Source organism: Rhinatrema bivittatum, chromosome 18 (genome assembly GCF_901001135.1).
Source record: "Rhinatrema bivittatum chromosome 18, aRhiBiv1.1, whole genome shotgun sequence".
Taxonomy (NCBI): domain Eukaryota; kingdom Metazoa; phylum Chordata; class Amphibia; order Gymnophiona; family Rhinatrematidae; genus Rhinatrema; species Rhinatrema bivittatum.
Genome location: NC_042632.1, coordinates 35,777,720 through 35,805,346, shown reverse-complemented (window position 1 = coordinate 35,805,346; position 27,627 = coordinate 35,777,720). Strand labels below are relative to the sequence as shown.

Genomic DNA, 27,627 nt, shown 5'->3' with positions numbered 1-27,627 from the left:
TCGGGCGTTCGGACCTGGAAATGGAAACGGAACTGAAAGAGGCAGGGGGTCAAAGTGCAGCATGTGGACTCTCCTGGAGTCGGAGCGTGCTGTAAGCCCGCTGCCTGCCCCGAACGTGGAAAGCGCAAGTAGGAGTGGAAAGAAATTATTAAACGCGGTTCCTAAAATTAGTGTCAGGTGAAGGCTCGCGAGGGAGGGGCAGAGGCCAAACGTGAGCAGGAGGGACTCCGGGAGGAAGAGGAATAAATCCTGCTGCAGCATGGCAGGCACCAGTAGCCAGAAGGAGCTGCTGGCCCTGATTTATCAGCATCTCCGGCAGGCTGGCTACAAAAAAGCAGCTAAACACCTGCAACTGCAGAGTGGCCAGGTAATCCCTGGGATGGTCCGAGGACTTTCACTTTTCATTTCCAGACTGACTTTTTCAACTCTAGGTCTCTGGACGCTTGTCTTTGTTATTATTGCAATTTTGAGTGCGGAGGAGGGAGGTGGAATGTCCCTTTATTATTTGCTAAGAAATTAAATATTACTTGGAGTGGTCAAAGGAAAGCAGAAGATCAGGAGCTGTGGACAGAACAAGCTCGGGCATCACATGTTTTTTGTTATTGGAAGCGAGCACGATCAATTGTAACGAAATCTTATGGAAAGAAAACGATCTTGCCCACTATATTCTGATGGGCAGCCTAGGCACTCGTTTCTCAAGTAATATTGTACGAAGCCGCACCTGCATAGCAAACAGTGAAAATATTGCTGACCCCTAGGGCTTGGTGCAAGGTTGCACGTGTTGGTTTGAGTGAAGCTGGAGGTGCCAGTTAATTTAGCGCCGGCCCTGTCAAGAGAAAACCGATGTTCTTCAAAACAATAGATACACATATAAAAAGAAACAATGTAGCTTACTAACCAGAAAACTATCTTTCCATGTTATATGATCACATTTCGTAATAGACTCGGAAAATCGTATCTGTGAAGATCATGCCCACACTGGTGCTGGTAGATATGGCCGTGCCTTCACCAACTAAATTAGCAAGAATAGTTTGGCTTGCCAAGGCTGATCCACTGCATCCATTTGTATTTTATGCCATGTATCCAGTTTGTGCAAAAGCTGATTTCTAAGATGTATTCTTTTCCAATAATCCCATATTTCCCAGTAGTGGTAACTTTTTTTGTGAATTGTTGCAGGTTGCTGCATTTTTCAAGGCACAAGTCTTTAACCTCCTTCCTCATAGTCTAACTGAAGGCATGCACAAATCTTTTATAAATACACAGTAGGTGCTATCTTACTGTTGGAGTAAAACGAGGAGAACATATAAACAAAAGTGCAAATGCAGTCGACCTAATATGTTCCCAGAAGTCCCTCCATACTCTCTGACTTCTTACAGTAAGAGTACTTGGTAGGTCCCATGGCAGAAAGTTTAACTGCATGTGGTCATTAACCAACATAACAGAAAAGTGGTTACCAGTCAGAGCTGAGCTTGGAGATCTTGCTTCTGCGTGGATAGGAGTCTTATCATACAGTTGGTTGCACATCTTTTGGGTTTAATTTGTAGTTATTTAATCTGTAACAAGGTAATCCTCAAAGCTTTAAAGAACACTTTTCCCACAGGCACCTAAAAGCATGTTTCTTCACTCTTGCTTACTGTCTTCCACTTCCAAATGTACAGGAACTTTTTACATTTATTTCATGTATGCTTTTTTGTTGATTTATGAGTAAAGTTTCAGGATACTTCACTCTATTCTCCTTTGCCAACAAGTCCTCTTTTGAGACTTTGTGTTCCAGCCCAGCTTACTTGCTTTGGTTTATTTTCCTGTAAAGCTGGGGTTCAGTGTTACATGTGCTTCCTCCTTTGAGTAGGAGAGCTAGCCTTCTCTTGCAGCAGACCTCTTCAGAAGGGTGATGCGTATCATTTTTTATGTTTCCAGTATGTTAGTCCAGTACTAGTAAAAAAAAATGCTCAGGCACTTTTGTTTTCAGCTGGGTCTAGTTGCATAAAATTATTTTTTTTTCCTCTCTCTTCACCTTCCCTAGGAGAAAGTAGCTTCCCCACAAACGTTTTCATTACTGGACATCTACACAGAATGGGCAAAGTGAGTATACTGTGAATTGATTTATATGTTTGTTTATTCAAACATTTTTCTAGACTGCTTTCCTGATCTTGAAAGACCACCCAGTGTGAGTGTATCTGAAGAGGAGATGTGAGGGGATTGGGCACTACTAACTCTGACCTAAACATAATCAACAGTAATCTAATACTTCATGTCATTCTTGTAGTGTATTTATATTTATTTTAATCCTCTCCATTTGTAAGGTAATGTAAATCTGGTTCTTCCCTTGCCATTGGCAAATCCCTTTTAGTTGGTTGACCCTGGAGGGACTCTGCCTCTGGTAGAAAGGGCCAGGAATTCCTCTTGGGTGCCTTTCACACACAGGGCCTGATTATAATAAGGTGCATTCAGCAGAGCACACAGGTTTGCCCACAGCTGTGAGCGTATTTTTTTTGTGTGCAGATGTTGCTTCTGATGCAGCAAGAAGTTCTGTGCACAAAAAAAAAATGTGATCTGTTTAACGCCCTTATGTGGAAATTTTATGCAAATGAAAGCAAAAATCATTACCCTGCCCACCCTCCCCAATGAGGAGAGGTGTGCTCTGGCTTAACTCCTCTTTTTAGCACTGAAAATTTGAACTCCTGGTCAGAGGTGGAGTAAAATTCCCAATGTTTGTGTCATTCTACGTGCAGAAGCCAAATTTTTGGTACCGGAACCTGTAATCTGGATAATGTGCAGAAAACGTGCTTTGCATATACAAAGTGTGTTTTCTGTATGGAAATATACTTTATGCATGCAAAAAAATTTTCTGTGTTTGAAAGCATTTTTGTGCGCACAAAAAATGTTCTTGGCCTATGTGCACAAACCATAATTGGGGGGGGGGGGGGGGTTGCGCTTTTTTTAAATGCATGAATTGCATCTGAATATAAGAGATGCCATACTGGTCCATCAAGCCCAGTATCCTGTTTCCAACAGTGGCCAATCCAGGCTACAAGTGCCTGGCAAGTACCCAAACATTAATAGATCCCATGCTACTAATGCCGGCAACAAGCAGTGGCTATTCCTTATTGATTAATAGCAGTTTATGTACTTCTCCTCCAGAAACTTATCCAAACCTTTTTTTGTACCCAGCTACACTAGCTGCCTTAACTATATCCTCTGGCAATGAATTCCAGAGCTTTAATTAATTAATTTATTTATTTATTTAAAAATGTGTATACCGCAAATCAAGAATTTCTAAGCGGTTTACAAGAAACATACATAAAATTTGATATAACACAGACATAAATTAAATGAATATTAACACAAAATTATAATACCTGCTTTAAAAAATAATTCCCTGAAGGATTCAATTGCTCACTAAATCATACACCACCAAATGCCTGAGTAAACAAGTAAGTTTTCAACAATTTCCTGAATTTTAACACAGAAATCTCTTCCTTTAATAAGGAATAATAATAAGAATAATAATAATAATAAGAAGGGCATTCCAGAGAGGGCCCTTAACATAAAATAATCTTTCACACGATTCATCCAAACAAATAATTTTTGGAGAAGGTACAGTAAGTAAAGCCTGACTGTAGGATCTTAAACATTGTGAATGGAAATAAAGCTTTAATGCTGCATTCACACTAGGCAGGGAGCCACAACTGATTTGCACAGTCAACTCTGTTCTTCATTGGGTCTTGGTGGGTGGGTGGGGGGGGGGGGGGGGGGGAAGGTGGCAGAACATCCAGTCTGGGTCAGTTTGCCAGACATGAAGCCCCATGTAATAGGGATGTGCATTGCGGCGATATGAGCGTATCTCACGCATGGCCAGTAGGCATGCAGAATAGATGGTTATGGGTGGCCACCTACATAAGTGCCTACCATCTGTTTTGTGCGCCTACTAGCCATTAATGAGATATGTGTGTACTGCCGAAATGAACGAACATCCCTACAAGGTACATGATAAGACACGAGAGGACTGAATTAACACAAGTTCAAAACTCGTAAACGGTAGTGCCGGTCATCAAGGCCAGTGTCGCAGCCGTAATCATTGACACTGCTGCATACAAGATCTAAACTTGTGCTAATTTGATTCCTTTTTTCGCAGGGTGTCTGTATCAGGCTCCCACCCCCCCCCCCCCCCTCCTCTTTCCTGTAGCACAGGAGGGGACAGGATTGCTCTGCTCTGGGCTCACTCCCTTCCTTCCCTGTAGGGCTGCCTGATTGGGAGGGGCTGGAGCCGGAGCACCACTGCTTGCTCTGCCTCTTCTGTCTCAAAAGAAGTGGCGGAACTGCATTCCAGGCCGTTCCCTCACAAATCATTAAGACCTGTTCGCGATGCATTGGCAAGCCATTCGATTTACGGCATCGGGGGTTAAAACATTTTATTTTGTGTGCTAAGTTTAACCCCCACATTTAATACGTCAGACATTGTGCCATTGCAGTGGAAATGACACAGGTCATCCACCAGTACGGGACTTGAGAAGAAGTTTGGTGGCCTGAGCTGCAAGGACACATTGCGCTTCAGATCTCATAACCTCCTTGCAGTACTGAGTTGTAAGGGGGGGTACTGTGGGCCTTTATGGAAGCGCGGTCACTGGTCACTGTTCCCTTTCCCCCTTGCTCCTGCAGTTAAGGGCAGAATCCTAGGCCGTGACGTAGCCCCCAGTTTCACGCCGGGACATCTGCCATCACGCGGGTGTCTGCTAGATGCCTCATGAAATGTCTTTTTTCGAGTTGAAGGTCCATAAGTGTAAAATGTGCCCTACAGAGCTCCAGGAGGCGGCAAGAAAAGGAAAGCCAACAAAACCCCCGGAGACCCCCAGCCCAAGAAGCTGCGTGTGTCGGACCCTGCCAGCAGCTCGGAAAGCTCGGAGGAAGATGAGAGAGGTAAATGGCGGCAGCCGCAAGCTGTTGCGGAGGCTGATGATAGCAGCGGGACGTGGGGGGAGGGGGCTGGCGTGCACTAAATGTATTTGAGCTGATTCCCGGGAATGGCATCTTCTCCCCGCTAGTCCTATACATGAAACTAGTGTGGCCAAAATAGATGGGGGAGGCAGAGAGGTACAGACAGCTCTTAAGATTTTCATTACTGCTAACGTACTGACAGTAATTGTTTCCCTGTGCCGAGAATGCAATAAAAGGTGCCATAGCCACTCATTCCAGCAGCTAGAAAAGGTTTGGACACAAGTCGCACACAGTCAGGAGAGGGGAGCTTGTGTTTGGCCCTGCGGGCTGGGCCGTTTATCCTGTTTTGGCTTATTGAGGGCTTTCTTGCAGATGGCAGGGTGGCATCCGTTCTCGAGCCCACTCACACCAACTCCACTGCGAAGGCGGGAAGCGCTGAGGAGGCGAGAGGACCTGGGAGGGGAAAGAGTGCGGTGAGCCGACCTTTTTCCTTCCGCTACGGCGTGTCCTGCGCATGCAAAAAACGCATTTACCCCCAAACCCCATAATGTCCGGTGTTTGCCTGCGTGTGGGGGGAACGCTGGGATTACAATGAGCGTTCTGTAAGAAACAGGGGGACTCTGTACCAAATATTCAGTTCTACGATCACGTGTGTATTTCTTTGTATTGTGCAAATGCACGCGCTCGTTGAGGAGCACCGGGGAAGCAAAATGTAATAAAGGTACAGGGCGTGGATGGGTAGACGTAGCAGGCTGTTTCTAAGTTGGAACTGGGGGGGGCCGATTTTCATTCTGGTCTCGGCTGCCGCTTTTGAAACAGGTGAAAACTGCTGGGTCAGCAGGTAAACTCGTCAACTCCTCCTCGCCGTCAAAGAAGGCCAGCGCAGCCTCTGCCAAACCAGGCCTCCCTGCGAAACCGACTCCGAGCGAGCCCTCGGTACCTCTAAAGGCCACCGGGGCTGCGGGGCAGGCCCACGAGAACTCTGAAAGCAGCGACTCCTCGGACAGTGAGGATGAGGTGCCTGCACCAACCCCGAAGCCCGGTAAGAAACCTGAGCGCACTTCGTTTCATGAGAGTCTGCCTGAAGACGGTTAGGCCTGGTCTGGGGGGGGGGGGGGGGGGTGGTAGGGGAGCCACTGGCGTGTAACCTGTTGAGGTCAAGTGCCGCGTGCATGCCTGCAGGTTATGTATCCCTCGCCAATGATCTACCCAAGGCTAATCCCGGTGCCCTCGCTTTTGCCTTTCAGCGGCCAAGCCAGTGCTGGCGATGGCGGCGAGCAGCAGTGAGGCCACCTCCAGCGAAGACTCGGAAGAAGAGGCAGCAGCCCAGGTAGATGGACTTCCTTCTCTGCAGAGAAGAAATTATGCATTGCGTCCGGAGCTGCTTTTTATTATTCTTTTGGATTTCAGTTCGTTCTTTTATTTTATCTCTCCGGAGGGCTCACGATCTTAGCTCGCACCTGAGGCTCTGGAAGGTGACGTGATGTGCCGAAGGTCCACGAGAAGCAGCGGCGGGTGTACCCCGCCCAGGGGTGTGGGGGCTGAGGCAGGGCTGGGATCTAACTCTGAAGGCCCCTGCCCCTTGCTGGCCTCCTGCCAGCTTTCTCTAAGGGACTTTCCCTGTGAGAACTGGGCCCGTCGACCTGCACGTGCCCCACAAGGGAGCTGGAAACCTGGCCTGCCCATGGTTGTCATGAAAACAAAGCCAGCTGGGACTTCGCAGGAACCAGGGTTCTGTCCATCCTGAACTCGAGTTTGGTTTTGTTTTTTTGTTTTGTTTTGCTTTATTCTTTTTATTACAGCAACAAAATGCCTGTCTTCAGTGCTGTTTCTTCCTGATAATTTTATGCATTAAAAATGGTGATAGTCAAAATCTGTCCCTTGAGACGCTTTCAACAGGTGACCCAGTTCTTTAAATGGATACGTCAGAATGATTTCCCTCCACGGTTTTATGGTTGAAGTGTTTTAGCTTTGTTATAATTTTATGCTTTTTTGGTTAAGTTGTGGCGCTGTAGGCCTTGGGTTGAGTAGTCGTGATGCCGAGTCTTTTAGATTTGGCTCGCGTTTCTGTCCAGCAGTTGTAGAGCTGGGAGGGGGGGGGAGGGGGTCCATATTCTGGGTTGGCGCTACGTTTGTACAGGATGGTGCATTGGTTCTGAGCCTGAGGGGGGGGGGGATCTGCCTCTCCAGGGATATTACGTTGGTTTGGATTCCCCACCCTTTTGTTTTTAAGCCTCGTCAGTTCTGGTCCAGTCCAATCGGTGACGGGAAGACAGTCTTAAGAGCTTAGAGGCAGGTGCCCCCTGCCAGTTGAGCTCTTCGGGGCATTTTAGCTAGAATGTAATTCCACACCAGCGCTAAAAGGGTGTCTAGGATGCAGTGCACTAATGGTCGCCTGAGCTGCCATGGCCACACGAGCAGAATAATGCTCCTGGCGTTTGGCATGGTATAATGAATATGGATTTAGCTCTCTGGTTCCTCAGGTTTTTGTTTTGTTTTGTTTTGCTATATCTGCAGAGACTCTCTTCACATCTCGAATGTTGAGTCCGTGTCTTGTACTAGAAGGAAGCTGTTGGTCATCCTGCTAGACTTGTGTTGTACAGAATTCCCTGTCTCATCTCACCCCCCCCCCCCCCAAAAGATTGGCAGCTTTTACATATCAATGTACATCTGTCTGTCCTTCCATGGCCGATCTCTGTGGCGTTTGGCTGCTGATTCTTGATGCTGCTTCATGCATCTCTCTTCCTTTTTTGGCCCTAGGGAGCACTGGCTGCTACAGCAGCAATTCTTAAAACGCCACAGGCCAAGTCAGCATTGCTGAAAAGCATCTCAGCTACTCCGGTTTCCAGCAGGAGCGCCCAGGAGAAAGCTTCTAGTCCAGCTTCAGGCACCAAACCGCCAGCAGCAGCTACATCAAACCAGGCCGGAATAGGGCAAGGAAGGGCCATGACCCCTGCAAAGGCTGCTGGGATTAAAAAGGCAGAGAGTTCTGACAGTGAGGAAGAGGAGGAGACAGAGCAGGTGTGTCCTAGTGATTTAGGGCAGGGTGTGTGTGTGTGTGTGTGTGCGCGCGCAGTGGCTTCTGTTGCAATGTCATGACAAGACGTGCATACATGTAATTGATTCTTTGATCCGGGTTGGTAAAGCTCACACTTTGTATGTCATGGACGATAGCACCATTAATCCTGATAATGCTGACAATAATGTCCCAGCAAAGAAGCAATGGACGAAACGCAATAACATGAATTTATCCTGTATGGTCCAGGATAAAAATTTGACAAAAATTGATAGACAATATTAGGGATCATTAATAGAGATGCCAGGGCTAACCAGTACATAGTAGGTTTGATTGTACCTTCCTAGTCACTTAGTATTGCATCTGTAGCCATTGTTGGGTCCAAGTGATTCTCTTTCAGTTACTCTTTTTCTGGACATCACCAGCTCTGGTGACCCAGCTTTTTTTTTTTTTTTTAATGCATTTTTCCTTATTTTTTTTCTTTGGTTTCTTTATTTTTAACTTTTTTAGGTCAAACAGCCTACAAAAGCTGCACTTGCTAAACTTCAGCAGACCAAGGCAGCACCAATGAAGAATACTCCGGTAACGCTAGTTTCCAGCAAGAGTGCTCAAAGGAAAGTTTCTACTCCAGCTTCGGGCACCAAAACGGCAGCAGCTACGCCAAACCAGGCCAAGGTGGCGAAAGGACAGGCCCCGACCCCTGCAAAGGCTGCTGGGCTTGTGACTCGGCCGGCAGAGAGCAGCAGTGACAGCAGCGAGGACTCTGACAGCGAGGAGGAGGAGCTGAAGGTAACGTCTGTTGCTTAGATTGTGTCTTGCTCCCGCTGTGGGTTGTAAAGCCATCCTGGGAAATTGGTCACTGGATGGCACAGGCCGGCGCGGTCGGGTTTAAGTTTCCGCTGTTGCCTCCTTTTGCCAACACAAGAGTAAAGAGAGAGAGGCAAAGGAGTCTGATACGTTAAGTGCTGCAGTGCCGAGACTGAGAAGATAAAGGGGGACCCTCGCAGAGAGAGAGAGAGAGCGCCGGCTGTAGGGGTTTTGTCGTTTGCATGTGTTGTGTGCCCCACAAGAATATCTCAAAATGCCTGCACCCCAGCTTAGCTGGCAGGATTGTGCCTGCTACTCGGAGTGGGTAGTCTTGCCGTGAAACGTTACCCGCATGCTTTGTGTGGGTGGTGTGGGTTTTTGTTTTTTTTTTTAATTTCAATTTAAAAAAAAGAGGTAGTACAGCAAGATGTCAAAATCGTTCCCCCGTCTTCCAAGGGGGCAGAGGTCTGGGGTTAGAGGAAAGTTTTCACCTAGAAAGGTAGATGTGTCACCCTCCATCCACCACACGTGCAAGTAGGGAACCTTCGAGACCGCGTCCCTCTCTAACACAATCTCGAGGCCCCCAGGGGAATAGGCAGCTGTAAAAGTTTAATCAACAATTCAGCCCGTCGACTGCAGCGAGAGATTCTGTGAGCGTCCCTCCGTATCTTTTTTTTTTTTTTTCTAGTCTTCTCCCTCCCCCAGAGTCAGCTGCAGATCATTATTCCTGTGTTAGCGGAGGGTCTCCTGCCTCCTTGAAGAGCCTTACTTAACACGAAGCCTTTTCCGGGGATATATTCTTGAATTATCTTTTCAAATAGAGACTGGACTGTTGGTGCCCTTTTTTGTGCCACCTGAGTGCCTCCAGTAATCTCATAGAGTTGGCCAAAGGATCCCCCTGGACTCCGAAATCCAGACCATAGCTGTTTTAAAAAAAAAAAAAAAAATGTAAACAATGCTGTTTATCTTCCCGTAACGTAACCCCCCAAATTTTCTACCAGTCAGCGGCATCTCCATGCAAAAGTGTGGATGGGTAGAGAGGGGGTTTCCCCTTCTAGGAGATTGCCCGGGGGTGCTGCCTCTAACCACTGTCGTGTGAGGAATAAGGAGACTGGTACAGCCAGCTCTCCTATCCTGGGGCAAGGCTTCTGCACAGTCCCCTCCCCCCCACCAGCCAAAGTGGATGCTGCTCGGCCTTCGTGACGCCAGGCTGCCCGCACACTTCTAAAAATCCTAAAGTGAATGTGATCGAAAACCCCTCCCAAATGCAGGGAGAAGGTGCACGTGTGTAGACCCCCGTATCGGGCGGGCGGTTACGTGGCTTTAAAAATGTACCCGCCAAAGTGGATTTTCGGCCAAATCTAGCCAGCTGGAATTTGATCGCTCAGACTGAGTCCCTCACATGCTGAGCCCCCTAACTTTTAGACTTCTAAGTTAAGTTCCTAAGTTTTCAGCTGAAAAATCGCGCACATTTTTAGGATTTTAAATGTAGGCCGGTTATTCGTTTGCCTAGATTTAAGCTCCTAAGGTAAGTGCCTTGTGCTGAAAATCAGGGCTTAAGCACCTGCTTCCTTGCTGTAACGCCATCCTGTAGCCATACAATTTAAGAGGCTTGTGAAACCTGGAGCCTTAGTTTTAGGCCTTCAGCCGCTCCTAAATGAATCCTAACTCCCAATGTTAGCGGAGTATCTGCTTTGTATGTCTAAACCTTAGACATTGGCATTTCCAAGGTGAGTTACATTCAGGTACAATCGGAGCCTGATGTTTCAAAAAGTATTTGCATGCTTAACATTTTGGTTTTGCACATCTAAATGCACTTTACCCGTGTAAGTGGGCTTTTGAAAATTAGTACATTATATGCCATTGAATTATCCATAGGATATTTGCATGTAAAATGACTTTAAAACTGCTGCGATCAGTAGTTACAGTTACATATGTAACTTCTTTTACGATTACCTCCGTAGTATTTTTCCTGTCCCCCAGGGGGGCTCGCAATCTGTCTGTATCTGAGGCTGTGGATAGCTCAGAGAACCCGATCTCACTCAAGCTTACCTGACGCTGTTTTTCTGTTGAGGGAAGGGGCTTGTCAGCCTCACATTGCTTTTGTATTTGGGTGGACAAGTGAGGGGAAGGATGCCCCATGTTACACAGGTATTTGGGTGGTGGAGAGGGGGGAGGCGGAATTCCTATATATGTGGGAGGGGAGGTCAGAGGGAGAGGGTTTCAGTGCTTATTGCAGATTCCTGTAGCCCACTTATAACAAAGTAATCGTTCTGGGTGGGTAACAAAGTAACGAACAGAAACAATACGTAGCGGGATGTAATGTAACACAGGGTCCACTAAAAACACAATCCAAATCAAACACACAGAGTCTGTTTATTACGCCACCTCCCCTACTGCTTGGAAAAGGAAGGCTTCCGGCTGCTTACAAAAGCTAAGCAATCTCTGGAACAGAACCGAAAGCAGCGGGCAGTGCAATTCCACGTGCTGGGGTCCATAACCGAGAGTGAGCGGGAGCGCGGCTCCTGGAGACGCATCCGTGCAATTCCAGGTGAATGGCGACCGAGGCGCTGGTGTATACTTAGACAGCAAATCACTCAGGCCGGACTTAAAGACCTCTGCTATTGCAGCACCGAGGTATTGCTGGAAATCCGTGTCAGCCTCTTTCTCCCCACGCCTAGGCCCGCTCAGAATTTAGCTAAAGTTAGTCGCCTAGCACAAATGGGGAGGATAAATTTAGCAGCTCAGCCTGCTACATTTTTAAATAGCTTTGAACTAGCCGGCGAAGTCATTACTTAGCAGCTAGATCCCTTTTGAAAAATGACTCCCCCCAAATCGCCTGTATCAAACCAGACCAAAGCACACTGACTCCTGCCACATCACCTTAATCTTATATCATTGTGTCTCTTTCTTGTGACGGGACTGGATCGTCTCCCGTAACTCACTGGCTGCAGGTCCTTTACCCCTGCTGTCAGGGTTAGACAAGTCATACGGGAAGGTAGACTGGGCTCGTTCAGGGGTTTGTGAGCCATAGTTTGATTTGACTAGCGTGGCTTGCTCTCTGCTAAAGCAGCGCTCTTTAAAACTCCCTAGGCCAAGGCAGTACCAGTGAAGAACGCCGTAGTATCCAGCAAGAGCGTCCAAGGGAAGGTTTCTACTCCAGCTTCGGGCACCAAAACGGCAGCAGCTACGCCAAACCAGGCCAAGGCGGTGAAAGGACAGGCCCTGACCCCTGCAAAGCCTGCTGGGGTTGTGACTCGGCCGGCAGAGAGCAGCAGTGACAGCAGCGAGGACTCGGACAGCGAGGAGGAGATGGAGAAGGTATGTAGGTTGCTTGGATTGTGGCTTGTAAGTGATCCTGGGAAGGAAAAGCAGCTATGGAATTCCTGTTGGCTACTGGATGATGCAGATTGGCATGGTCCGGCCAAAATTTCCACTGTCTGCCTCCCTTTTACACACCGGATTTCTGTGCTTCTCTTCTCTTTACTGAGAGAACATAAAATGTGCCATACTAGGTCAGACCAAGGGTCCCTCAAGCCCAGTATCATATCTCCCAACAGTGGCCAACCAGTGTCCCAAGCACCTGGCAGGTACCCATACATTAAATAGATCCCATGCTACTAATGCTGGGAATAAGCAGTGGCTATTCCCTACTGATTAATAGCAGTTTATGGACTTCTCCCGGAACTTATCCAAACCTTTTTTTAAACCCAGCTGTACTAGCTGCCTTAACCACATCCTCTGGCAATGAATTCCAGAGCTTAATTGTGTGAGAGAATTTTCTCCAATTTGTTTTAAATGTGCTGCTCGCCAACTTCATGGAGTCCCCTAGTCCTTGTGAATCAGTTATTTACTCTTTTGGGTAATACATTTACCCATTCTAAGTCCTTTCATGATTTTGTAACTTCCCACATCCCCCCTCAGCCAAGCTGAACAGCCCTAACCTCTTTAGCCTTTACTCATAGGGGAGCTGTTCCATGTCCTTTTATCATTTTGGTCGCTCTTCTATACTTATTTTTTTTATTTTTTTGAGATGCGGCGACCAGAATTGTACACAGTATTCAAGGTGCGGTCTCACCATGGAGCGATATAGAGGCATTTTGACATTCTCTGTTTTATTAACCATTCTCTTCCTAATAATTCCTAACATTCTGTTTGCTTTTTTGACTGCTGAAGGACACTGAGCTGATGATTTCAATGTATTATCCACTAGGACGCCTAGCTCTCTTTCCTGGGTGGTAACTCCTAAAATGAAACAACATGTTACTACAGCATTAGCATGCCGAAATACAAGGCATGCTCCATTTCAGATTGCCTGTACCAAGAGTTTTTTTTGTTTCTGAATATTAATGCCTGGTTAGTTTTCTTTTGTTCGAGTTCATGTGTAATAAGTTTTTAGGTAAAGCTGTGGGAGCAAATACAATAACAGATGAGTTCTTGGGGGGAGGTGAGGATTGTCTCTTGAAGGGATTGGGTAGAGGGACAGGATTCAGAGAAGCTGAAGCAGACTCGAAAATGTCCTACCCCCAGCCCCGATCTGTTCTCAAGGGGCTCAATTTGCAAATATTGCCCGAGCACCAAACTTACCCTGCCGAATGCAGCTGGCTTGTTGTTTTGCTTGAAAAACAACTTAACTCGTTACAGTTACGGCATTCGCACTGTTTCCTCAGCTTTAGCTGACAAGAGCTGATACTCCATGCCAGCCGGCTAAGTCCTCCCTCACCCACCCAAACACAAATGCAAGGCGGGGCTTCCACCCACCCTCCCAAACTTAAATCCATGCAGAGCCTCATTTTAAGAACCATCACCCAACCTTTTTCCCTTTCTTGCTTAAATTCCCCAGAAAGCTTTCCCAGCCAGGCTGAGGAGAAGACGCTGCTTTGTGTCCAGCATTGCTCTGTTTGGATCGGCAGGAGTTGTCGGGCTCCCTAATTGCATTTCTGCTTGAGTAGTCAGAATGGGACATCAGAGCGCTGGCTGGCCAGGCACTGCTATAGCAGGCCTAAATCTGAAGTATTTCCTGCCAAGATAGGAGGCTAGTGCTGAAAATCAACATTAGCCACCTATCTTCTCTGCCTAGCGAAACTTACGAAGGTAAACATAGTTGCTCGGTAACTTTCCAAAGGCTAGTCTGATAGATCACTTGGCAAAATGACCCCTAAATAACCCCAAATTATCTGCATCAAACAAGACCAAAGTGGGCGGTACATAAAAGCCAGTGGCTCCTGCCACATCGCCTTCATTTTATTTTATTTATCTGAAGCTTTTTTTAAACCGACATTCGTTTGCCCATCACGTCGGTTTACATGGAACAGGTATAAAATAACGCTAAAGATTTACATGGGACAGGTGGTAGAATAACATTAAAGAATGCCTGGAACCAAGGAAGGAATAACATTTTGAACTAATGCAACATTCTTGTGACAGACCGGGATCATCTCCTGCTTCTCATGGACTGCAGGCCCTTTACTCCTTCAGGGCAGGCCCAGCACGACCGGGAGTGCATAACGTGCATTTGCACAGAGTGGCTCACCCAGGGGGTGGGGGGTGGCAGGAGGTTTATTATATTTTACTGGTAATTCTGTTTCTTCGTGGCTTTCTGAGGGCCAGGCTCGCACTCCTATTTCCATAGGCGTTCCAAGTATCTTTTTTGCAGCCTTTTCTGGTTGGGCTTCACAGGAGTGCATGTTGTAGGTGGTGTTTTTGCCTACGACTGTACTCTTGAATGTTCTTTGTCATGTAAAATTTGATATAAATGCATAATTGTGTGTGTGTCCGTAAAAGGGGGCGGGCAGCACGTGTGCATGGCTGTAAGGTTTACCCAGGGTACCTAATACACTTCCTTATCCATGGGTTCTGGGCGGAGGGGGCTTGTCCGTTTTTACAAAATAAAGATTGCAGGATGGAGCTGGGCTTTATTTGATGGGCTGGGGAAGGCACTAAATGAATCGGGGGGGGGGGGGGGGGGGCGCAGCACAGTAACTAGCACCGGCCCTGCTTCAGGTTCATGGGTTTGCGAGCCAAGGTACGACTTGACCTAGCTTGACTCGCTCCCCTTCACTTTCAAGACGGCACTGAAGAAGCCACGCGAACGCCTTCACTCACTGCGGCTCATTGCCAGTCTGATAGTTCCCCTGGATCGATGTAGCGACACCGTATGCAACTTCCCACCCCCCCCCCCCCCACTATTTCCCTTTATCTTACGTTTTTAGTCCAAACCAGCTGTTAAAGCGGTGCTTTCTGAAACTCCCCAGGCCGCGACGGCACCGGTGAAGAATGTCGCAGTAACCCCCGCTTCCAGCAAGGGGAAGGCTTCTACAGCAGCTGCACCAAACCAGGCCAAGGCGGAGAAAGGAAAGGCCCTGACCCCTGCCAAGGTTGCTGGGATTGTGGCTCGGCCGGCAGAGAGCAGCAGCAGCGAGGACTCGGAGAGCGAGGAGGAAGTGGTACGTCCGAGTTGTATAGATTTTTGTCGCTCCGGTTCAGAAGTGTTGCTAGGTGCTCAGGCCCAGAGGCAGAGCTGGCCCTAGACCAACTGATGCCAACAGCAGGGGGGGGGGGGGGGAGCAGGATCCCCCTTTCAAAAATATGGCCACTCGACACTTTCCTGTTGCTATCGTAGGGCACCTGCTCTGCTCAGGAAGTCCTCTCTCTGGCACAGTGCTCAGCCTCATAGTAACGAGTGGCAGCCTTCTGTCAAACAGGTCAGGCACCCTTCGACTGTCCTACCCCTAGGACCAACCTTGTCCATGGGACCTTTCGTCCCCCAAGGTAAACTCAACAATCATGTCCCACGGCTAGTTAGCCAGTCAGACCAGGCACCCTCCCCATCTTCCAGGTTGCCAGTCAGCCATTTTTCTACCCCCCAGCTCACCTCCAGCCTCCCAGTCGTTTGATCTCTCACCCACCTTCTGCCACTGCTGCATACACTTGGGGGGGGGGGGGGGGAGAGATCTGGGCGAGCCAAGGTGAGATCCAGTACCAGGGAGGGGGAACCTCAAGTCGCTGCAGGAGCCCCTGGTGCTCAAGTCACGAGACCTTGTTTCTGGAGAGGAGGGAAGTCGGCCTCCTTCTTCTTGGAGGGCTTCGCCCGCAGGGATTCATATTTGGTCAAGCAGCAGAGGGGGCTGGCCACGAGGTGGGCTTTATTTTCTCTTTCAAGGGAAGGCTTCGACTGGAGGTGCGCAGAGGGGGTTCTGTCTGTTTGTTTTCTGCATTTCCAGAGTCAGAAGAGAGAGTGCCTGGACACGTTCTACCTTGCCATGGTGGTTCCTAAATTTATCCTGTCGCGTTGGACAGCCAGCTGTGAAAATCGGCGCTGGTCTCCTCCCTGAGCGACCCACCCAGAACTTCGCCAGTCAGGATAGCGAGGTTTTTAAAGCCTCACGGAATGTTGACCTCCAATGTGTAAATCTTTTTTTTTGTTTTTCTCTTAATTTTAGTCCAAACCAGCTGCTAAAGCCGCGCTTTCCAAAACGCCCCAGACCAAGGCAACGCCCGTGAAGATTGCTGCCGTATCCCCAGCCTCCAGCAAAGGGAAAGTTCCTAGTGCAGCAGCTACGCCAAACCAGGCCAAGGCGGGGAAAGGAAAGGCCCTGACGCCCTCGAAGGCTGCCGGGATTGTGACTCGGCCGGCAGAGAGCAGCAGCAGTGAGAGCAGCGAGGAGGAGGAGGAGATGGTGAAGGTACAGGCAGAGAGTTTAGGTTCCCAGTTTGTGTCCAGGCCGAGGGCTGCGGAGGCGTTATCTCCTCTCATGACATCACGTGTTAAACTGCTGCCTTGGGAAGTGTTGTGACTTCATGCCTGACTCTGTCCTCCGGTGGCTTAGCTTCCCGTAGAGAAGTCCTGCGTTGTGTGCCCTAAACACTGCCCGTTCCATTACGGTGAAACAGTAGCGCAGGCGCACTTGCTGCGGTCCTTTTTGAGGAGATGTATCCAGCTCGGGTCTGCTTCTCAGGATACGCAATATAATCAATCATTAAACTGATGTATGCTTCGTTGTTCAGAAAATCTGACCAGGTTGTGACCCCTGTGGACTGGAAGTGAGCCCCTCCCCCATTAAGGGGCCGATGCAATACCACGTCCTACGGCTGGCGCGTGGCTTAATGTGCGATTGGACGTGCGTCCATAACCCCCAATGCAAAACGGGGATTAGCGCGTCCAAACTACTGTGTAGCTAATAGCGCTCATCACGTGTAGACGAGGCTGTTAGCTAATACCTGCAAAAGATTTCCCGCACAGCCGATGCGCCCACTGCAACGCAGCAAATTTTTAGGCCAGCCTGGGACTGGCTTAAAGCTGTGCCGCATTGAAGGGCTCCTTGATTAAAAACAAAAAAAAATCTTGCTTTCTGTGACTCCTCTTATTAGTATCGTTGCATTTACTAAGTAGGAGGTAAAAAAAAAAAATCATTCTGGGTTCCCGATATAAACGCCCAAGACGCGCGGCCCGTACCATGTATCTTGCGCGTGCGTATTGTGCCGGCAGCTGGAGAACACGGACGCTCGGATTGAGCCATCCGTTTCCCCAGCCCGTGCTGACAGCCACCTCTCCTGTGCGCCGGATGCCGAGGCGCTAGGGACGCACTATTTTCCCTTGCACCTCCTTTTTTTTTTTTTTTTTTTTTTAATGCGAACCCCCTCGTTTAAATATTCCATCGCGCGCTCGGGAGAGGTGGCCGGGCGCGCCTTAGGAAATCGGGCGCTCGACATCGAGCACCCGTTTTCTGCGCACCAATACTGCATCGGCCCCCTTGGTGTCCTAGCAGGGTAACCTCGGCTGTGCTTTGCACGTCGCCTCGGCTCTCTTAGGGGTGAAATACCGGGTTGGGAGAGCTTGTGGCACTTGGTCACGCTCTGCCTGAAAGCTCTCAGGATGCTCCCTTTTGACTCTGGGTCTTGAACATCTCTGTAGCTAGCGCTGTGATGGTGTTGCCGTAACTAATCCTTGCCAGCAGCTCTCTCTCTAGGGATTTGTGAGGGGGGATGCGATTATAATGGGGGTAGAGCGAAGCAAAAGCGGATTCTCAGCAGCGTCCAACTGTGACGACCTCGCTGTTAACGCACCTCTCTCCTCAGCCGGTACGGGCACTCGATTGCTCGCGAATTTGAGTATCGCTGCGGAGAGGCGAGGGAAGCCTTCTAAGAGGCACAGCTCAACCGTGGTTTGGGGGTTTGTTTTGTGTTTTCCCACTGCTTTGTTCTGAAAGCAGAGCCCTTTTTTTCTTTTTCTTTTCTCTAAGAAACCAAAATTGCCCACGGTTGCTGCTGGGAAGGCCGCGCCAGCCTTGAAAACTGCCGCCGCTCCTGCCCCAGCATGGAAGGCCCAGGCGCCCGCCAGCAGCAGTTCCTTGGACAGTAAGGAGGGCGGGAATGCAGCCCTGAGCAGAAAACCTGTAACAAGTAAGGAAATGCTTCTTATATGCTGACGTCCCCATCTTGTGGCCTGTTCTGCACTAATCAGGGATTCATCCACAGTGAAGCACAGTCTTGCACGAGCTGTGCAGTCGAGTGGTTGTGTGTGTGTGTGTGGGGGAATGGTTTTTTCTTTTTGTTTCAGCTTATGTTTAATTGCAATTGGTGTATTGCACAAGGCAGGTTACAGCTGAAGAGCTTTGCACACGGTGTGTAGTCGCACGTCTGGTTCTATTCCCTCAGTGTGTGTAAAAAAAAAAAAAAAAATCTGCTTCTCAAAGGCAAAGAAGGAGTTTCTGCATGTGGAGGCGGTGAAATGAGTTATGTGACGGGAGAAGAGGGGTAGAATTAAGTAGGTGGTGGGGAGGAGGTGGAATAAGTATGCTGTGTGGGGACGAGGAGTGACAGTTTTATATCCAAGTCTGGTAATAAAGGCAACCTAAGCCTTACTAGGACGCGTTATCTCTCTGGATGGTCCTCGAGCCATTTGCAGTAGGGAGTAATTGACCTACATTCAGTCCAGTGTGACCGACCCTCCAAGAAAAGGTTAGCATGCATGCTAACGGCACGTTTCCTAGCGGGTAGCCAGATGGTCTCAGCGTGCCAGCAGATGGAGACTGAGTAAGGCTGTAAAGCTGACATCACAGTACATGTACACCCCTGCTGTGACCTCAGCCCTCCAGTATTCTCCGTCTCCAGCAGATGGTGGATGTACCTCTCCCTATGGGGATTGTTGTACTTTTTGGCAGGAGAAATTCTACATTTCAGATTGGAGAAAATTGAGCCCCCGCTCTCTCCCGCGGTGATACCTAACAGTCCCTCCCCCAGTTGAGAATTCCTGAGGCGATTTCCGAGATCGGTCGGAGGTGTGCCTTGGTCCGGCCACCGGTTCCTGGTGAGGAATTTGCTGCTTAGGCAGCGGGAAGCCGAGCGCGGCAGTGATGGCCAAAGCTCTCTCCCTCCTGCAGCCAGAGACAGTCTCTGTACTCAGCTGAACCTAGGTAAATAGTGGTGTGGGGTTTTTTTTTTTTTTAAGATTTACCTTCCGATTCAGAGCAATTAGAGGGAGTTTTGGTAGGACTCTTCCCCCCACCCACAGTGGCTTTTGAAGAAAATACTGAAGGGCTGAGGTCACTGCAGGGGTGTATCTAGGCTGACCTCAGCTTTGAAACCTGACTGTCTCCATCTAGTGGCAGGGGAGCATAAACCCCATTGGTCCTGAGTCTATCTGTCTACACTAAGGAAAATGAAATTATCCGGTAAGGAATTTCTCATTGATTACTGGCATTGGGAAGGCAGCACTGACCTAGTGGATATAAAAAAAAAGCCTCCAGGGTCTCATGTCCAGAGCCTTGGGTTTTCAGTCCTTGTGAGACCTCCCTGCTCGATGGAGATTCTCTGGCAAACGGCCCATACTCATGACAGGACTCCCAACTTTGCTTTCCTGTGCAATCACCGTCTCAGTCTAGGAAACTCCTCGGCTCCCAAGATAAGTTTGAAGTCCATTTTAAAAAAAAAATGTTCCTGCCATTCATATCGCTGGTATATTTGCATTCTGCCAGGGGAGGTAGAAGCATTTATAAGGAGAAACCCCAGTGCCCTCCCCTCCTCCCTCAGTATCGAGTTGAGCTTGGCCATGGTGATGCTCTAGTACCCGTGTACTGCGAGGGGCTTTGCTCTCGCCTTTACTTCAGCGCACACAGCGGGTCATCCACTTTCTTTTCTTTTGTGACCTTCCTCAGGCCCAAAGGTCACCGGTGCAGCTCTGAAAAATGGCAAGAAAGCAGCTGCCCCGCTGGCATCCACCCAGAAAACCAAGAAAGCCGAAGACAGCAGCACGGATTCTAGCGACGAGTCGGACTCCGAGGAAGACGCGCAGTCCCAGCAGGCAAGTAGAGTGCAGGGCGCTCACACTTTTTAACTTTCTGCAGCACTCCTAGCTTCTGCTCCCTTGATACCCGAGGCATCTCGCACAGACCGCTTGCCTGTGTTTTTAGGCTAGTAAAAGCCATTCTGTGGAAGCCAGGGTACAGTTGCACAGGAAGCAGTCGAGAGAGCCGGGGATTAAGAATGCCAGGACTCCCGTTCTCCCTTTTTCGAATGGCCCTTCTGGTTATTGCGTCCCACGGGATGCTCTGGCGCAGAAACCGATGGTACATCGGACCTTCGGGACCCGTCGAGTCTGCCCATTTTTCCTCTCCGCCGCATAACAGACTCCATTTGATCTCGGGCTTGATCCTCTCTCCTGCTGTAGCGGATCCTGTGTGCACCCTATGGCTTTTCTGTCTTCATCTGGGCGACAACTTGACTGAGTCGATAGCCCACGGTCGAGAAGAAGCCAGGATGAAGCGTTAGAAAGCTACAAGAGTGTGATTTATTTTAGCAAAAACATACAAATACAAGAGATGTGTACCATCTGGCACCCTGTCAGCACAGGCATCATTCTTTTGATTTCCTGATGTCTGTGATTTTAGGTAGTGCCATAAAACACTGCAGCACTATACAAGCTATTTTTGTTTTAAAACTCCTTCAGGCTGTGAGAGATAACAAAGCAGCAGCATCTCCTGAAAACGGGTCATAAATTCTTGTTAAAACTTACTTTTTCTCTCGCTCACCAAAAAAAAAAATTCATAACCCAGAAGTTGTTGGGGTTTTTTTTTTGTTTTGTTTTTTTTAAGAGCAATTTTCAAAGCAATTTACGTGGACAAAAAGCATTAAGCTGTCTGAAAATTGACGTCTCGTCTACCGTAGAATGCTGCTCGTGCTTTGAGCCAGGTTTAGAGGTGGTGATCCCAGAGGAAGGGATTAGGTGAAGGGAAGGGAAGAGACGTGGCATTTTCAAATCTCTCTTGTACTTTCTCCCACACACAAATCAGGTGCACATGACCACGCGTACTTTTTTGTAGCTCTGGCAATTTTTAAAGGGAAAGGTTTTTGTTTTGTTTTTTTCTACATACTTGCAAAGCCCTCGGATACAAGAAAAATTGAGCAAACTCGGTGTCTATGTGAGCAGAACGAATATCACTCTTCACCCCTCTCCCTCCACCTTAATTTAAATATTGTGTGATTCTGCTTTATATTGCCCCAAAACGGACGAGAGACCTCGATACAACATGTGCCTAACCTTCCTGATTTCTCCAATTCCCAGTGCTTAGCTAAGAGAAAGGAAAGGGTTCCTGGCAGGGCCTGCAGTTGGGGAGCCACCTTGCTGCTTTCTCTGGATCTGCTCCGGGCGGCGGGGCTGACGGATTTTCTGAGGAATCAGTTCTTAGAAAAAGCTGGAAGATGACGTCACGAGACGAGGATGGCAGCATAATTCCGAGCCTTAGCTGTTCGTATCGCCACACGTCCTTTGTGACAGCCCGATTTATTAAATATAACGTGGCTTCGCAGAAAAAAAAGGACCTGATTTTTAAGCACTTCTCGTATGTAAAAACATCCCAGGAGCCAGAGGGACCCTGGAGACTTGGAGGAAGCTGCGGACATCGCATTGCCGGATATAGAAGAAGTGGGCGACGGAGATCATACCTCGGCAGTGTCGTGGGAGGAAGGATATAGCGATTCCATAGTGCTTATTCAGAAAACTTGCAGATTCTTTTTGGGTTAGAAAAAAGACAGCTGTGACTGAAGAACCCAAGGTGAAAATAGAAAGGGCACACAGATCACTTGGTTTTAAGCTGGAGAATAAGCCTCAAGACATTGTTTGTTTCCATCGTTTCTCTGTTAGACAGAGAGAGTGCTTATGGCGGTTAGAAAGCAGCTCTCATGGCTTTGGGAGTCACGTAGCATCTCTGTGTTTGCAGGGCTCTCTCCGGTTACGATCCGAAAGTGCATGGAGTTCAAGGAAACTACTGCGGTGCTCCGAAAGGAAGGTGTAAAGTACTGGTGGCTCTTAGCGAGGTCTTCCTGCAATTCATCACAATCTGCTTGAGATTTAACTACTCTGCATCATTTAGTGTCATCCGCAGATTTCATCACCTCACTTGTTGTACCCCTTTCCAGATCATTTATAAATATATTGAACAGTAAGGGTCCCAATACAGATCCCTGAGGCACTCCACTGCCCACTCCCTTCCACTGAGAAAATTGACTATTTAATCCTACTCTGTTTCCTGACTTTTAACCAGTTTGCAATCCATGAAAGGACATCGCCTCCTATCCCATGACTTTTTAGTTTTCTTAGAAGCCTCTCATGAGGGCCTTTGTCGAACGCCTTCTGAAAATCCAAATACACCATATCTAGTAGTTCACCTTTGTCCACATGTTTATTCATCCCTTCAAAGCAATGTACGAGATTTTGTGAGGCAAGACTTCCCTTGGGTAAATCCATGCTGGCTGTGTCCCATCAAACCATGTCTGTCTAAATGTTTTGTGATTTTTATTCTTTATAACAGTTTCCACGATTTTTCCTGGCACTGACGTCAGGCTCACCGGTCTATAGTTTCCCGGATCACCCCTGAATCCCTTTTTAAATATCAGGGCTATATTGGCCATCTTCCAATCTTCAGGTAAAATGGATGATTTTGATGATAGGTTACAAATCAGTTGAAATAGGTTTGAGATTTGGTCCAGGTGATTTTATTACTCTTCAGTTTGTCAGTCTGGCCTACCTTGTCTTCCAGGTTCACTGTGATTTGGTTTAGTTCATCAGACTCATCACCCTTGAAAACCTTCTCTGGAATGAGTATCTCCCCAACATCCTCTTCAGTAAACACCGAAGCAAAGAATTTGTTTAGTCTTCCCTAAGTGCCCCTTTAACCTCTTGATCATCTGACAGTCCTGCCAACTCCCTTATGGACTTTCTGCTTCGGATATATTTACAGAAGTTTTTATGAGTTTTTGCCTGGCCAACTTCTTTTCAAATTCTCTCTTAGCCTGCCTTATCAGTGTCTTACATTTAACTTGCCAATGTTTATGCTTTATCCTTTTTTCTTCTGTTGGATCCTTCTTCCAATTTTTGAATGAAGATCTTTTGGCTAAAACAGCTTCTTTCACCTCCCCCTTTTAACCATGCCGGTAATCGTTTTGCCTTCTTTCCACCTTTCTTAATGTGTGGAATACATATGGACTGTGCTTCTAGGATGGTATTTTTTAACAATGTTTACACCTATTGCACACTTCTTACCTTTGTAGCTGCTCCTTTCAGTTTTTTCCTAACAATTTTTCTCATTTTATCAAAGTTTCCCTTTTGAAAGTTTAGCACGAGAGCCTTGGATTTGCACACTGTTCCCCTTCCAGTCATTAATTCAAATTTGATCATATTATGATCACTATTGCCAAGCGGCCCCACCACCGTTACCTCTCTCACCAAATCCTGTGCTCCACTGAGAATTAGATCTAAAATTGCTCCCTCTCTCATCTGTTCCTGAAGCAATTGCTCCATAAAGCTGTCATTTATTCCATCCAGGAACTTTATCTCTCTAGCATGTCCTGATGTTACATTTACCCAGTCAATGTTGGGGTAATTGAAGTCTCACAAAACACGTTGCAAACAAATTTGAAAATTTTATGTGCTTAGGAATTTATCTCACAATGTGGACCATCATACCACCCTTGGTTGGTTTAGGCAGTAAGCCACGCTTTCAACCATAACGGGTCATATTTAATCATCGGTCCGGAATAGTCTATTAAATTCCCACTACTGCACTATTAATTTGGTTTGCTTCCCTAACTTCTCTTAGCATTTATAAGGTTCTGGGTTTCCAAAGCTCCTTGTAACCCATTTCCCTTCTTTTGTTTCTTTTTGCTCCCTTCTTCTGAAAGCAGAAGGCTGTAGCTGGTAAACCGGCGTTGCCTGCCGCAAAACAAATCCTAGCGAACTCCACTCCTGCGAAGGGCACGCCTGCCAAGAGCAAAGGGGCTGCGCCAGCACCGATCAAGACGCCCGATGCCCTTGCACCGAGCTCTGAAAGCAGCAGCAGCAGCGACGACAGCGAAGACCAGGAGGCGGCACCGGCACCCAGACATGGGACCACCCCCAAGCCTGGTATGAGGTCTTGATACGGGGCACAGAATATCTTTTTTTTTAATCGTGCTTGAGAAATGATTTTAACGCCTTTTGAAATATTCTGTTTCGTGTTTACCCTGTTCCAGGTGCTGAAGCATGTTTTTTGGTTCTGCTCATAATGGTTTATTTAAGGTTGTTAGGGCTGTGTGACCTCCTGCGGTGTCTGTGCTGCTGGGGAGATTGGAAGCCCTTCCCCCCTGTCCGGGATTTCACCGGAGCTCCTTGTTTCATTCCTAGGCACAGCCCAGAAGGGAGTGGGAGCTTCCGGTGTGACCAAGTCAGTCGAGAGAGAGACGGGCGGCTCTTCTGCTGAGGACTCGTGCGATTATGAGCTGGAGCCTTCACAGGTAACGCTGTCCATTTTATATCTTACAGCAGCCCAAAGGTACCAGGACACCCCCCGCCAGCTTGTCTGCATGACTTCTCTCCCACCCCTCACGTTGCACCTCTGGACTCCACGGGAAAAGTTCCCAAGCACCTCTGTGAGGCCTTAGAGACCCCTCCTTCGTCTCCGATACTACACCGGTTTGGGTGTCGCTCCTCCCCTGCTGGCAGCCCCTTTTAACCAACATAAAGAAATCAAAGGGAATAGGAGATGCAGAGAATGTCGGGCCCCCTCAGAGGTCCAGATAAGGCCTGCAAAGACCTTCCAGCTTTTGAAGCCCCCCCCCTCCCCCGTCCACAATGAAAATGACATAGGAATGTGTTAGAATGGCCCCCCCGGGCCCCCTCTTTTGGCCCTGGAGGCTGTGATTACACGAAGGAAAATGAGGGCGATTTTCAGAAGTCGTTACCCGGGTAAAAGGGCTTTTGGAGCGTTGCCTGCCCCGTGTGAGGGTAAAGGTAGGCCACGTGGTTCACGACGCGTGGACCCTTACCCAGTTTATTTAGCTATTGTGGTGGGGTTAGGCCAAAGGAGGCAGCGCTGTGCAGATCTCTGCGGCTGCTTTTCCCCTTGGGCAGTTCTCAGTACCCCCCAGGACTTTGCACCCACCTACCTGCCCAGGTTTGAAAACTGCCCCAGAAATCTTTAGGCTGACTGTTTGTGGGTAAAACTGTCCGTGATCCGTTTAATCTCGGGTGACTGCCCGTGGTCCAGATTTACAGCCCTCAGGACTGTTCGCGTGAGACTCTCTCTCTGCATTTGCCTGGTCAGAGGTGAGGAACGTGAACGTGTGAGGTCTGCAGCTTTCAGTACCCTGCAGCGGTTTTCAAAAGGGAACGCAGGCCTGTACTTCGTCCTCTGGAAATTATATACAGGGGAAATATCCACACATGCAGACCTGCACATGTTGACTTCGGTGACCTAAACCTGCTTCTGATCTCTCCGTGGCTAAGACCCACATCCAGGGTGGTCAATTCTCAGGCGGCTATTTTTTTTTTTTTTTTTACAAGGGTCAATAGCCATTCACGTGGGCTTTTTAAAAATGGCCCTCCTGCAATATAATCTTTTTTTTTTTTTTTTTTTTTAATTCTTTTGTGTGCATTGTGACTCCTTTTAGTCTCTGCTGGCCGCCATCCCGCACTTTACAAAACCTTTCCCAGCTGCAAAACCCCGGACCCCAAAGCCGACGAAAGCAGCCAGCGCCACAAAGCCTCCCGGGAAAGTGAGCGGAGACGACAGCTCGGAGAGCGACAGCAGTGTTACAGACATAGAGGCCGTCAAACCAGCAAGCAGACTTGCCCCCAAATCAGGTCAGTGTTGGGTGGGGGGCGCTGGTGATGTGCTCTGTTGCTCTCTGAAACCCCCCAGTAGCCTAAGGACAGACAGATGGAAAACCTCACCCCTGCCATAATTCCCCAGCAGCTAGGAGCTGTTTTTTTTTTTCCCGTTTGCTGCACGCTCATGACAGAATAAAAACGTATCAGAAGTAGAGAGCTTGGCCCTTCCTGGGTAAGGCAGAAGGAGCTGAGAAATTGGTCCTCGCTCGTTCGGGGCCTCTGCTGGACATCCTGACCCCCCCCCTAACTGCAAATCAGCTGCCCCTTCTGGGGGGTATTTGAATAGGAACCAATTGATAGGCTGTTAAAGCATCCCGGCCTGGTCTGAAAGCAGAAAAACAGCAAACCGTTCCACTGTGTAGATGTTGGGAGATTTCAGAAATTTAGAAAATTCTTTAAACTTTACAACATGGCTTTTTGGGTTAATTTGAGATTAGCGGTCCCTCCCCTCCAGTAAGATACCCGCAGAGAACATTTTGGTGTTGGGTTTCACAGCACCGGGGTCGTTGCTCACCCACGGAGCAGATCCCAGCGTGGGCAGCATCCTTAGCAGAAGGCTCTCCTCCTCCTTGTAGGTTTTAAAAGCTTAAGACCTATCAGTCTGAAGTCTTGCCTTGGCACCCAGAGGTGGCCGATTTCTGGTCCTCGACAGCCGCAAGCGGGCCTGGTTTTCAGGATATATCCGCCCTGAATATGCATGAGAGATTTGCATGCACTGCCCCTGTTTTTTTTTTTGTGGCCCTTCAGGACCCGAGTTGGCGACCCCCTGCCGTAGCAGAACCCGACTTCTTTCCTAGCTCTGCCTGAGTTGCAGAGCGCCTGACGTTGGCGCTCCTTTTATATGGGAAGTGGGGAGGTAAATCTTGCCCTACGCTGTGCCTGATATTGTTTTGGTGCTCACTGACCCCCTCTTCTAATGATGTTTTCCCCAGGGTCCGCGTCGTCGCAGGAGGGAAAGGTTGCGGCGCAGCTGATTCAGGCCTCCCCAGGGAAGCCGAAACCCAAGAAGGGGTCTGCTGGGAAGAAGGCCGAGGGTGAAAACTCGCTGGCAAGCAAAGCCACGGGGAAGAAAGGGACGGCCTGCAAAACCAAGCCTGGAAAGGGCGACCCGCTGACCCTGCAGCTTCCTGGGGGCGCCAAGGGGACCGTGGCAGCGAAGTCCCCGCACGCCCTGCTGTCCCTGCCGGAGTCGGAGAGCAACAGCTCGGAGAGCGACAGCGATGACGAGGCCACGACTGCAGCCAAGGTCAAGGCGCCGGGAGCCAGAGGGGCAGGTGACTCCGCCTCCGAGGAGGAAGAAGAGGAAAGGAAGAGGAAGATCCCAGCAGCCAAAGTGGCAAAGGAACAGAAACTCCTAAAACCCAAGGCCAGGGGGAGAGAGAGAGCAAGAAAAAGAAATCTGCCAAGAAACTGAAGCTGGCGAGCGGGGATGCCAGCACGGACACCAAGAAGAAATCTGACAAGAAGAAGAAGAAATTGGAGAAAAGTGAGTGAGTTCTCCTGTGCTGCCGAATCTCAGCACGGGGGTAAGGTTAGGGAAGGGAGAGAAGGAGCAGCGCAGGCTTCGCTGGGCATCGCTCTGTCTCAGGCATGGGCTGTGGGTGACGGTCCCGATCAGTGACCCTGGCGAGGGTCTGTCTCCCACAGCTCCTCCTCTGTCCCGATCAGTGACCCTGGTGAGGGTCTGTCTCCCACAGCTCCTCCTCTGTCCCGATCAATGACCCTG

The 27,627-nt window shown here is 48.6% G+C and overlaps 1 protein-coding gene across 2 annotated transcripts; it reads left to right on the top strand.

Moving 5' to 3' along the window:
- On the top strand, positions 1-27,387 carry LOC115079931 (nucleolar and coiled-body phosphoprotein 1-like). 2 transcript variants are annotated; one of them, XM_029583896.1, is made up of 17 exons: positions 1-367; positions 2,024-2,082; positions 4,799-4,917; positions 5,308-5,408; positions 5,755-5,977; positions 6,183-6,265; positions 7,696-7,956; positions 8,462-8,740; positions 11,852-12,079; positions 15,013-15,204; positions 16,201-16,443; positions 18,001-18,160; positions 19,915-20,060; positions 23,939-24,158; positions 24,417-24,526; positions 25,682-25,874; positions 26,834-27,387. In XM_029583896.1, exons 1-17 carry the CDS (start codon positions 260-262, stop codon positions 27,313-27,315), a joined length of 3,207 nt encoding a protein of 1,068 aa, XP_029439756.1. In that variant the 5' UTR covers positions 1-259; the 3' UTR covers positions 27,316-27,387. The 2 variants fall into 2 exon arrangements, with proteins under 2 accessions (XP_029439756.1, XP_029439757.1); XM_029583897.1 differs by lacking the exon at positions 7,696-7,956 and having other exon boundaries at positions 2-367.
- The last annotated feature ends 240 nt before the right edge of the window (positions 27,388-27,627 follow it).

Coding starts and splice junctions, on each gene's coding strand:
- LOC115079931 (XM_029583896.1), top strand. CDS start 260: ATGGCAGGCACCAGTAGCCAGAAGGAGCTGCTGGCCCTGATTTATCAG. Junction 16,444..18,000: donor AGGAGGAGGAGATGGTGAAG/GTACAGGCAGAG, acceptor CTTTTCTCTAAG/AAACCAAAATTGCCCACGGT. Junction 24,159..24,416: donor TGGGACCACCCCCAAGCCTG/GTATGAGGTCTT, acceptor TTTCATTCCTAG/GCACAGCCCAGAAGGGAGTG.